The 12,631-nt window shown below is 34.3% G+C and overlaps 1 protein-coding gene across 1 annotated transcript; it reads right to left on the reverse strand.

Annotated features, from left to right (window-relative positions):
• Positions 1-213: 213 nt before the first annotated feature.
• LOC121263295 (pyrophosphate--fructose 6-phosphate 1-phosphotransferase subunit alpha-like) lies at positions 214-7,598 on the reverse strand. Its single transcript, XM_041166104.1, has 19 exons — positions 7,409-7,598; positions 6,713-6,885; positions 6,507-6,619; positions 5,608-5,682; positions 5,401-5,514; positions 5,248-5,315; positions 4,975-5,058; positions 4,541-4,594; positions 4,259-4,339; positions 4,048-4,141; positions 3,890-3,963; positions 3,639-3,749; positions 3,493-3,537; positions 3,358-3,414; positions 2,600-2,704; positions 2,390-2,506; positions 2,103-2,206; positions 1,662-1,827; positions 214-610 (listed from the first exon to the last, which is right to left on the reverse strand). The coding sequence occupies exons 1-19, from the start codon at positions 7,496-7,498 to the stop codon at positions 488-490; spliced, it is 1,848 nt and encodes a 615-aa protein (XP_041022038.1). The 5' UTR covers positions 7,499-7,598; the 3' UTR covers positions 214-487.
• Between the last annotated feature and the right edge of the window lie 5,033 nt (positions 7,599-12,631).

Consider the following 12,631-nt stretch of genomic DNA (forward strand, 5'->3'; position numbering starts at 1 on the left):
CTGGTCCATTAAATTAGTTCTTATCAATCACGCCAACTTTCTCAAGGATGCTATTGAACTATATGTGGAAAAAGGGTTAGATTTTATATCATATTCATGAAAAACTTTTGCACCAGCACAAATGCACAATGCAGGTGTAGTTAAGAAAGGCATGCAGTTGCTTCAATGGCACCTGTAAGGCACATAAACTATGTAGCAAATTAGCAATCATCAAACAATGCAATTTGCAGACACATGAAACTGCATTAAACTCTGTAGAATGCCTCAATGTCATTGCTCCGTGGACGCCTCAAACTACAAAAAAACATAGCGTATATCGTACCATAAACAAAATTTCATCTCTTCCAGAGCTTGAAATACAATCCTGATTATTTGGCAGATGTTAGAATAAAAAAGTCAAACTCTGTTGCACACCCACAATTTCAGGATATTAATATTTTGGAATCCGAGTATCATGGTCATTAGATCTGGATGCGAATAACTATATTTAGATAGATGAGTTGGATGAAGGCGACGCCATCACAGAGAGAACTTCTGTCACAGAAGCCATAACACTCAAAGCTGCTTTGAGAACATCCTGTGAACATCCAGGCTTTACGATGGTTCGTACCTGGGAAGAAAAAAAGAATTCAATAAGCGAATTCACAAATGAAGAAAATTGCAAGCAAAAAAATAAGTATATTCATTTGAACCACAAGATATTGATTGGCAAAAGTGCAAACTAGAGAAGGGATAGGCTATGGAATGGGCATGTAATGACCTAAGGAAAGCTCTACCTACATATGAGCTTATAATCCAAAAGGACTACTTGACGTTACAGTTGGAACTCATTGAAACCATAATAAAACCCAGTTCTATCTAGTAAGGAACTAATGTGAGACTTGACACTCAATGCACATTTATCTTGCTCATTCTTTTTTCTTTTTTGCCCGAAATTTATGTTGCTCATTCACTTCTATAATTCTTCACCCATCCAATGTGGGACTTGGCAGGGTGTTAAATGGAATGAGGTTTAGACCAGATCCACCATAGGCTACGCTCATTGGTTCTCGAGTCTTTCTATAAAGTTTCAGTGTTTTACAAAAATAGAAGCCAGTTTTGTATTATTTATGGTTGCACAACTTCAACTTGTTAGGGGTGTGTTGATGTAGTTTCAGAATTTCTGTTGTCACCAAAGGTCAAGTTGCGATATTTCCCATATAAGAAGTTTTGAGACCAATCATAACTAGGGAAAGTAGTGGTCATTGTATATGGATGTGATTCTTTCAATCGAATGAAGAAAAAAGAAAGGGAAAATATTTTCAGCTATTACGGTGTCAGTTTGCGCGACACAAGCCTAATATGTGATGCATAGAAGGTATAAGTTAAAACAAGTCTGTGATGTGACCCCAAATTATCAAATTACAGATTAAATTGAGAATAAATGGAATATAGGTTATATTAAATCAGGAATTATTGCATTGCATGAGAATGTAGATTGCGATGAAAAAACATTAGCCATCACATTTGAACATCCCACAGGAAGAAATCCATCAGGAGGAAGTGATGGATTACAAAACCTTGAAACTGAGTCTTTATCTGTGTTTCTTCTTTTTCACAGCAAGGTTCATAGTACACATTTGAGTAAAACTAAAATATTGAGATAATAGAATTGTAAGCACCTTATCAAGGTATTCCTGCAATTTCTTGATGCGGCCCATGTAATCCTGATCTTCAATGCAGAGAGTTACAGCCTTAGAATCTGCTCCAGGACCATCAAACTGAAGGGGTCCTGGATTTCTGTAAATGTCGTCCAACAAAAATTTTGCTGCATTGTGCCTCAACAGACTACAACCAAAATTATCCACCAGTTCAGAACCAGAATAACAATAAGATCTCATGAAGCAAAACTCAATGCTTTATTCAAGCAAAGTTGTGGGGGCCAAAATTGAGAAGAGAGAGAGAAAAATAATTGCCCCATCCAAAAATGTAAAATAAAATAACTCAATTCAAAGCTAGTCACATTTTCTTCTATATTTTTTATTCTGTTCTTCGCTTCCTTTATCCAAAATCACAACACCATATCATTGAGGCAACTCAAATGCAATCGCTGGGAGACTTACTCATATGCTTTTCCCCTCAAGTCCACGGTAGCTGGGTGAATGGCAGGTTTTCCTATTGATAAGGCCCCTGGATTTTGAGACCAATGCTTCACAGTCATCATTGCCTAATGTTCATCAAATACAATCAATGGAGTCAACATTCTCCACAACTGCAAGCATTATCAATGAATGAAAATCTCTGGACAATACTTTGAAAAATAAGACATTAAAAAAATTTTAAAATCAATATTTTCCAGGTTTTATGGAGTAGAAAGGCTATAAAAATATTTAAAGAGAGAAACCCCTACGGTAATCGGAGCAGCACCACAACGCCAATTCTTCACAGGATGTTTCAGGTTAGTTACAGTTGCCATGTAACCATTCAAACCAGCTGCTAAAATATGATAGCAGATATGCCCAAGAACCTGCATGAACATCGTCTCAGTATTAACACAAGAGGAGAATATTAGTAGCAAAAAAAGGATGAGGAAACAAAGCAAAGCCTAGTGTTTACATACATAGGCATAGTCACAGTCAAACTTTGACACTAAGGATCCTCGAGCCTGATAACCGAAGAAGTGGCAGATAGCATTAAATTTCTTCCCTTTGTATGTGCCTTCTTTCTGTTTAGAACATGAAAGGTATCAGAAGCTAAGGCTCTTGTCGCATTAAAGATAACTAAACCTACTTAGTTAACTGTGAAACCAATTCTTAGTAGGTTATAATTTCTTATCCGAAAAGCAATTAGCTTCTAGCCAAGAATCATAATTAAAACTCATTGGAAAAAAAACAAAACTAAAAAAAAAAAAAAAAAAACAAGAGGCAAGCAAGAAGTCTGAGGCATATTTAATGATTACACAATGTAGACTTCAGTAAGGATTAAAATTCTGAGGAATAACAGCAAAATGTCATACTAGAGTAAAAGAAAAGAGACAAGCAGCAAAAAACTAATGCACTCAATTGAATTTCGGATTTTGTGGGGAGTGGTTGGGCCAACTGGATTCCAAAACCTTGCCTTAAAGATTTTTTTATCAGTTATCCTTGCCCTAAAGAAAAAAAATAACTTTCCTCTTTACAAGTGATTAGAATTTCCTTTAATGTTAAGTAGATATTGATGTACCAAAAAAGAAAAACACAGAGGGAACATCATCTGAGATTTCCCACCCAGAAAAATATTTGAGAAAAAGAGAAACAAATCCCATTACCATCATCTTTAGAAAAAATCATGAAAAAACTACGAAAAAAAGGAAACAGCATACGAAGAAGAACTGTGTACCAGACGCTTGTTCATTTCAGTCTCCACAAGATGTGCAAAAAGTTTCTCTGTCTCAATCTGCAAAATGAAGTAGTATCTTATAGATCTCAAAGTTTAATGTTTCTTTTCATAATGGAAGTATCTAAAGCCCATTACCTGGGATAATTGTGCAGAGTCATCTGACTCAGGGTAAAGGAGCAGCTGTAACATTCAAAATCTCAATTATATGGGCCCTATAATACATAAAGTTAGATTAAAAGGAATGTGTCTTTGGAAGGGAGAATTCTATGGAAAATTGGAACCTGTTTCTTAATAAAGGGTGGCAAAAATTCAAACAAAGCAGATGCCCAAGGTGAAAGTTGAGGATAAATGTTATCAGCAGAAACACCTTGCCTGAGCAAAACATGAATTTCCTGAGGCACAAAATGTAAATATTAGAGCATTAATGCGAATTGATTACTCATTAATATCACATGAAAATACAAAAAGAAATATAAAAGCAACCACAACAGTGGTTCTTTCAAAGGAATTATTATTAAACTGCCTAAGTTACCTTCAAAAGTGCATAAACTTCAGGAATGCTTTCTATAAGTCCTTCTGGTAGTAAGATAACTCCATGGTACTTGTCTGGTATATTAGACTAGATCAGATAATAACGATGGTAATTATCACCAACAAGGGCATAAAAAAAAATTTAAAACTATTTGATACCTTGTCCTGCTCTCGCTTGGACTGCATCACAAATTTGCTTTGTGATATCGAAAAGTGTAAGCTTTGATGCAGCTACCTCCTCCCCAAGAATTACCTGCAAAGAGTGTATCAGATTACACGTAGAAAAGAGATTGATAAAAATGTAGAAGCTATGTTGAAAAGTCCATAGTTGGAACATCAAATTAAATAATATAATAAAACAAATACCAACCATGTTTGGATGGGACTGGAGGGTGCACTCCAGCGCAACATGCGATGCCTTCCGACCCATGAGTCGAATAAAATAATAATACTGGAACAGAAAATAAGTTAAGTAGCCTTGTCAATTGAACAAGATAAAATAAAATAAAAAAGAAAAAGAACAAGGAAGAAAACAGATACCAAAGATTTATAACCAAGAAGAAGAGGACTATGGAACAGCAAGGTCAACAATCATAGACTGAAAATAGCATCTGTTTCACAGGGAATCAAATTATGGGAATTAATCCATTACCTTCTCTGCAGAGAGCGCATCAGTGCAAACATTACTGATGAGCTGGGAATTGACCTGAAAAGAGCATTTAATTCTCAACATCAAGATTCTTCCATTACAAATGATCTCATGACATGATTTAGTAGCCAAGTGTATAGTAGCGTATGGTACCCAGATGTTGGCAAAACAAAAACATTGATATGCTAATTTTATTAACATGAACCAAGTTGACATGCATGTGCGCACACACACCACGTCCCAGCCACTAGTTGCATGTGATCAACATAATAAGAACCAAAACCAAAAAGAAAAGGTAATAGGCTTGATCTTCTGTGAGTATCAAATTTTCATGCACAATATCTCTAGACTGCTGACACATAAGGGGACTTCCTCCAAGAACATAGGAGTAATTTCTTGAGCGTACAAGTACGCAATCAGCATCATTCAGCAGATACCTTAGTTATTGTGTCAAAACCAACATTAGTTTCGACAAACTGGTTTTTAAGATCTCCATTCAGAGTAACAGGAACGCCAACCACCTGCAAAATCCAAAAGATTTAAAATTATAGACTGCAGTAGCTCAAAATTATAGTTAAGTAAATTTACACAAGATGCACAATAGAATCACAACATAAGCTTAAGAAAAATCAATTATCTTTAGAAAACCACCTATAAATACAACTGGAGGATTTCATAATTCTATCATAGAAAATTTACATGCAGAATACCTTTGTTGCGCATTTTTCTTCAGCAAATGTTTCTGCAAGCTGAGCAGCATCTGTGTTTGATGTAACCCCTTCAAAAACACCAGATATCATGTTCAATAATTTCAAATCAAAAATATATGCCTGCCAACTTTAACCCCACCATGTCCATTGTACCTCCAACAATAACAAGGCCATCCAATTTCAAATCTTTGCAAGAAATTAGGGCAGCATTAACTTGCTCAGTTGTTCTAATTTGATCTTTTGTTCGTCCCAGCAAATCATAACCACCTAGTGAAGCACAACCAAATCAAATAGTTCTTAAGCTTTAATGCATGATAGTTTAATATTGCTACACGAAAATTTCCTAATATGACCACCTACCTTGATTTTTGTAGGTTGAAAGAACTTCATCTGTTATCTCTAGAGTTTTCTTTGCAAATAAACCTTCTGAACCACCTGTTTGCAGTTGAAAAGGAATTGGCTGAAGTAAATAACATATTTTGCTGTGAAATCCAAACACCATCCTTTCATATGCCAACCAAAATGACAAAGAAACATCTTATAGAATGCAGCTTTCTGAGACAGATTTTTAGTATGAAGCACTTGCACAACCAAACATATAAAAAATTCATAGAGAATGAACGAAAATGAAGTATATCGAGCCGGATTAAATTATCTGTTGATATATGTGTATGTGTGTGCGTATATAAAATACACGTCTAGGTATATGCATGTTTATAAAATACATACATTGACAAAATGGAAACTGTAATGCTCCAATGGAAGACCCAAACCACATGGCCTATACTTTAAAAAGACTAGTCAATGATATAATTGGAGCCTCATTGGAACCTTATAAAGAGCAAGAACTTATCATTCCCAAGCAATGTGAAATCTTATACATCACCTTCCCTTAGTCTTATCATATGAGATATCACAATCTACCCTCCTTAAATTACCGACATCCTCGTCAAGCCAATCTGTCGTAGGTGGCATGGCTCAAGTCCCACATTTCTGGTTGGGATAAGCTCTGATACCATCTGTAATGCCACAATAGAGGCCCAAACCACATGGCCTATACTCCAAAAAACTAGTTAATGATACAATTGGAGCCCTATTGGAACCTTATAAAGAGCAAGAACTTCTCCTTCCCAAGCAATGTAGGATCCCATAAACCACCTACCCTTAGCCTTATCATATGGGGTATCGCAAAAACACACATAAGAACTCATATAACAAAAGAAATAGATAGTGGGATCTTAATAGAAAACTCAACTTACCAAGAAATCCAAGTAAGGTACTCTTGGGGTTGTGGATTTTAAGAGCATTGTGAAGACCCCATATAACATTATGTCCTCCAGGAGATTGTCTCCCACAAAAGACTACTCCCACCCTGTTAGAAGACAATGCATTTGACAGGTAAGATGTAATTGTAATATAAGAAACTATACAACTGAGATGTCTTCGAAATGATCGTCAGATGGACCTAATAGTCGGGTGCTCAGTTATAATCTGAGCATCTGGGACTTTTGCAGTTGCCCTGAGAAAGTGAGCAATTGGCTGACCATAAGTGTGGGGAAAACATCGGCTTATGCATTGGAAGTCACTGGGGTCAACCGCGGTAGTTGCATCGCCGAATTCAACCCTGACAGTAGTTCCCTGTACAACGGCAATGCATGATTACATCAGCAATATTTTCCACCCCGTTTATGAGCCATGCCCAAGCGACAGCATGTATTTTTATTTTAAAGAAAAAAATTCTTAATTGCGTGAAAAATATTAACTGAGTAGCAAGCAACAAGATGTTTTTTTATTTCTTAAAAACTCCTCTTTTGCATCAAGATATCAAAAGAGGATTTCATGAATAAATACAAACAGATTAACAAGCAAACAATACGGAGCCAAAACAGAGTGGCAGTTAACAACAATATATCCAATCGAGCAGTTCCATCGGTTCTTTGAAACGATAGCCTATCTAGACAGCAATCAGAACACAGGTTTTGTCGAACACGATGAGGAAGACACAAAGAACAAAGAAAATATTTCAAATTCATTCACCAAGATTTGCGGAAAATCAATCGAAGATAACGCAAGAAAAAAAAAAAAAAAAAAAAAAAAAAAAAAAAAAAAAAAAAAGTCTAAAGTGTAGAGGTATTAATAGGGGGAAGCGAAGCGAGGAGACCTGGAGACAAGGAGGGAGTTGGGGTTGGTAGAGAGATCGGAGTTTTTGAAGTTCGGAGAGTTCTCTTGGAATGCCGTAGTCGGAATCCATGGAGAAACGCTCAGGGGGCTCTGTGTTGGTGGAGTAGGAGTTGTTGCTGAAACAGAAGCGACACGGTACTGAAAGTGGTTTGGGTGAGGTTGGTAGGTGCTTCGAAGACGACCGTTTTTATAGGGGCGGTGTAAAGGTCATTCGGACGATATAACTAACTGTTTGACTTTTCTTGTTTTTTTTTTTTTTAAAAAAAAAATTGTTCATTTGAGTTCCAATTTAATATGGGTTCATATCATATAATTAATAATCATCTAAAAATTTATTAAATATTTTAGTAAGATTAGAGTTTTAGGCCTCATTTGGTTACACAAGATGAGATGAAAGTTGAATAAACATACAATTTCACATGACTTAATATAATATATTAAATTATAAAATTATTTTTATTATAAAGTAAATTACTTTTATTATAAAATTACTTTTATTATAAAGTAAATTTAACATATCATATAAAATTATGTAAGTCTGTAAGTTTATTTTTATGAAATTTATTTGTTATTATAGAACTTGTCTCATTCAAATTCGATTTGAATTTCTAGAATGGAAAAATTACTTCAAAGTACCATCTCCTACCTTTTTTTGTAATCACTCGAATAAAATTCTTAATATATTTATTTACTTAAATTTAATTATCCGAAGCAAATCAAAGTTAAGAGGTGAAGAATGGTGTGGATGGATTACTATTTATTTCATATTATTATTTCTTATCGATCATAGCATAAGTATGCTTGTGGGTTTAGATTTGAAGAACATTTTGTCAGATATTTATTTAAATTATAATGATAAAATCCCAATGAACAAAGAGATAAAGCCATAAAGGTGTGAAACATTTTAATGCTGTTGGTTGAACATTCAACGGTTCAACCGCGTTAAACCTGTTGAAATAAAGCATTGAACGGTTGAAAAATTAGAATTACTTTCCATTACAGAATATTCAAGATTCTCTAGCAAACAGCACTTTTCTTTCTTTATTCAACTCGTTGAAATAAATATTCAAACTTGTTGTATTAACGTAAGAGTAATTTTATTCGTTATTTTCAAAATTTTTCTTTTTTTTTTTTTTTTTTCTTTGATGAAAAATATCATCATTATTCATCAAGAAAAACTTACATATATGATTGGATATATACAAGGATATCCTCATATCAACCATTTGGTACTCAACTAGTACATTACTGGACTAGACTGAACTTTACTGTTGTTGATGTTATCTACAACCAAACGTCTAAAAGACAATACTACCTAAACAAAGATTCAACTAACCTTTTATAAAAAGGAATGACTCAACTTTTATGGACAAACGATCTAAAAGACAAATTCATTTTTTATTTTTACTATAAAAAAGGAAAATATGAACGAAAAAGGATGGATATAGTTTTTGACTAATTTTGATAGACTTTGACGGCACGTGAAGGTAACAAATTTGTCTATTTTCAGTCACAAAAGTTAAATCTGAAAGATTTGGTGGTGGTGATTCCAGTGATCCAGCATGTGTGATGGGAAGAGTTGTCCGAAAGGATGGCGTGTGAGGACCACGCGCGGTGATTTCTGCAAAACTGTCATTATTCTCCAAACGATTTGTGGCTTGAGAATCTTCTTGTGTTGTGCGTGTCTTTCGAGAGTTGTGAAAAAATTATAAATCTGACTTTTCTAACCTTGAACAAAGAAAAATAAATTAAGAAATGAGGGAATAAAATGGAGGAAGAGGAGGGGAAAGGTGGGAAGAAAATTTAGATCTGGAGATTTTTTATTTTTTATTTTTTTTTTTTTGGTTGTTGAGTGAGAGAGAGAAATTTTATCGTCTTTAATCACGTTAAAATGATGTGATATATATTAATTTAATAATCCAAAAATCGTAAGAGCAATTAAGAAAGATGAAAACTTCTGGAAGGAAAAAAAAAAAAAATGAAAGGAGAAGATTCGAAGGGACGTAGTTTTCCTATTCCTATTTCCAAAGCACATTGTTCTTTGTAAATCCAATCTAAGACCACGGACTTAACAAACTAATTGACTTGACTGCGTAAACTTTAAAAACACTTCACGTATCCCTCACCAAACGTTCCACCTTCAACTTTGAACTACAAGTCGTAAATCCTGTTTTATATAATTATATATATATATATATATATATATATATATATATATACACACACAGCAATTCATAAAGAAATGAATAAAAGAAAATACATATAAATTTGGCTCCCACTCTTTATGAGGTTATTTTCTAGTAAACTTTCATGTTTTTTACTGATTCTGTTTTAGAAGACTAATCGTTCATCTTAAATTTTACAAAAACTCTACTAAACTTTCGATCTGCCTATTGCACAACACACCTGACGTGGCAAACTCAGTCCGTCTCCCATGTCATGGTTTTGTCTTTCTCTCTCACTCAAACGAAACCCAAAGCCGAGAACCCATCACTCTCCCTTCTCTGCAAAGCACGAAGCCCCCCACCCTCACCTAGTCCATTTAGTCTTTAACTCTGAAACCCTAGATGACCCCATTACTATCTCCCTCACCCCCTTCAGTGCTTCAAGCCCCTCCCTCAACCCCTTCAAGCCCCTCTCTCTCTCTCTCACCGAGCCTTGTAAGGATCCCGTGCTAAGACAAATTTGGTTAAATTTTTTTGTTGTATTTGGTTTAATTTTGTTTCTGTTGGATCATTCACATTAGATTCTCCATAAATTTCATATAATTTAACTAAAAATCACATTTTCTAAAAAGTTTTCATAAATTTTATTCATCTTTTAAAAATCTCATACATCTCATTCTTCATCTTTATCTCTATTCTATTAAATAATATTTCTCTAATTTTTTTTATTACTTTTTTCTCTCACTTCAATTTACAATCTTAACTACTAACTCTTTTGTCTTATTATTTTCTTTTCAAATATCACATTATACTAAATACTTATATGATTTTGACTACTGGATACAGTATTATTTTTCAAACCGAAATCCGAATTATAAAAATAGTAAATTTTTTTAATATGTGCATTTTCTAACGTGATTGTCTTTTTTAATATCTACTATTTATCAGTTTCTCTAATGGTAATACCACTTATTGGTGATAAAAAAAAAATTGTCATTTCTGCAACAGTAACATTTTTTCTCTTTTCTCTAACGATAAGATTTTGAAGACTTTATCAAACGGTAACATTTTGAACTCCTACCTCCAACGGTAACATTCTTTGTCTTTTCTCCAATAGAAACTTTTTTTCTCCAGTCTCAAACGGTAACATTTTTTGTCCTATATGTAACGGTAACTTTTTCCTCTATAAATACGCATTCTGCCTTTTATTCACATTCTCACTATCTCAAGTCTCATTTGAACCGAAATTTAACTATCTCCCCTGATCTCCCACTCCCTTCATCAAATGGCTTGTACATTCTTTCACAAATTGCTCACATACTCACCCTCTGAAGATGAATTAGATGTTGTTCTTAATAATGAGGCTGATGGACAGTCATCGAGGTATCGTGGCTATTGCCAACGCCGTAATTTTATTCGGCGTGATCATATTCAAGGGCATGAGCGCCTAGTTCGCGATTATTTCGCAGAAAATCCAGTATATCCCTCGAATCTATTTCGAATGATATTTGGATGAGTCGTTCCCTATTTCTCCGTATTCTAAATGAGATAGAGTCTTACGAGCCGTACTTCATCCAGAGAAGAGATAATGCTGGAAGACTCAATTTATCTTCTATGCAAAAGATATCCGCAGCACTTAGAATGCTGGCGTACGAAGTTACTGGAGATTTTATGGATGAATACATATGTATTGGTGAAAGCACCCCAATGGAGTCTTAAAAAATTCTCTAAGACAATAGTAAGTATTTTTTCAAATGAATATTTGTGGTCTCCAAATGCCAATAATATTGCTCGATTACTTGCGGTTAGTAAACAACGAGGATTCCCAGAAATGCTGGGAAGCATTGACTGCATGCATTGGAAGTGAAAAAATTATCTCACAGCTTAGAAAGTTATGTACTCCGGCCACATTTGTAAACCAATTATTATTTTAGAAGCAATTGCTTTATATGATCTCTGAATATGGCATGCATTTTTTGATATGTCCAGTTCACATAACAACATTAATGTGCTAGAGAGATCTTCTATTTTCACCGAACTTGCTCAAGAGCATGCTCCTCCAGTCAAGTACATAATCAATGACAACCATTACTAGATGGGGTATTACCTTGCGAATGGTATTTATCCCAAGTGGCGAACTTTTGTGAAAACGATTCCATCACCGCAAAGAAATAAAAAGAAAAATTTTGTGAAAGCACAAGAATCCGCAAGAAAATATGTCGAGCGTGCATTCAGGGTACTTCAACAATGATTTGCAATAGTTCGTGAACCTTCCTGAATGTTCAAAGTCAATGAACTAACAAATATAATGAAGGCATGTGTTATTCTACATAATATGATCATTGAAGACTAACGTAATAATAGTGAGGGTCCGAACATTGAGTATGATCAACTTAATGATGAAGTCCCACAACTGTCGTGCAATCATACAACTGAGCTTACAAACTTCATCTAGCGTCATCATCATATTAGAGACAGCTCAGCACATCATCAGCTCCAAGCAAATCTAATTGAACATCAATAGTTATTATATTCCCAACAGTAGACATGTTGCATAATTGATTGGTATTTCCTTCATGTTATAGTGACTATATGTGAGATAATCAAATTTCAATTTGTATTTCCTTCATATTAGTATAAACTGTATTTGAGTTAATTAAATTTCTATTCGTATTTCCTTCGTGTTAGTATAAACTATATTTGAGTTAATTAAATTTATATTTGTATTTCCTTCATGTTAGTAGTGACTATATTTGAGGTAATCTATAATAGTTTTTGAACTTGTAATAGCCAATTTCCTTATTTCAAAATATCAATTTACACAATTCAAATAAAAATTAAATTGTCTTAGTATCAATAATATTGTCATCCATCATTGTCTGAAACAAAAAATAAAGAAATAAACCTTAGTATTTCCTGGAAATATAACCGTTGCAGTCCCGGCATGGCACTTACGTCCATCATTATAATGTGCTAATCCGCTTTCTTTTTAGCGAGCTCTAGTTTCTTCGCCTTCAACCTAAATCTTTCGTCCTCTT

The sequence above is a fragment of the Juglans microcarpa x Juglans regia genome, chromosome 4S (genome assembly GCF_004785595.1).
Source record: "Juglans microcarpa x Juglans regia isolate MS1-56 chromosome 4S, Jm3101_v1.0, whole genome shotgun sequence".
Taxonomy (NCBI): domain Eukaryota; kingdom Viridiplantae; phylum Streptophyta; class Magnoliopsida; order Fagales; family Juglandaceae; genus Juglans; species Juglans microcarpa x Juglans regia.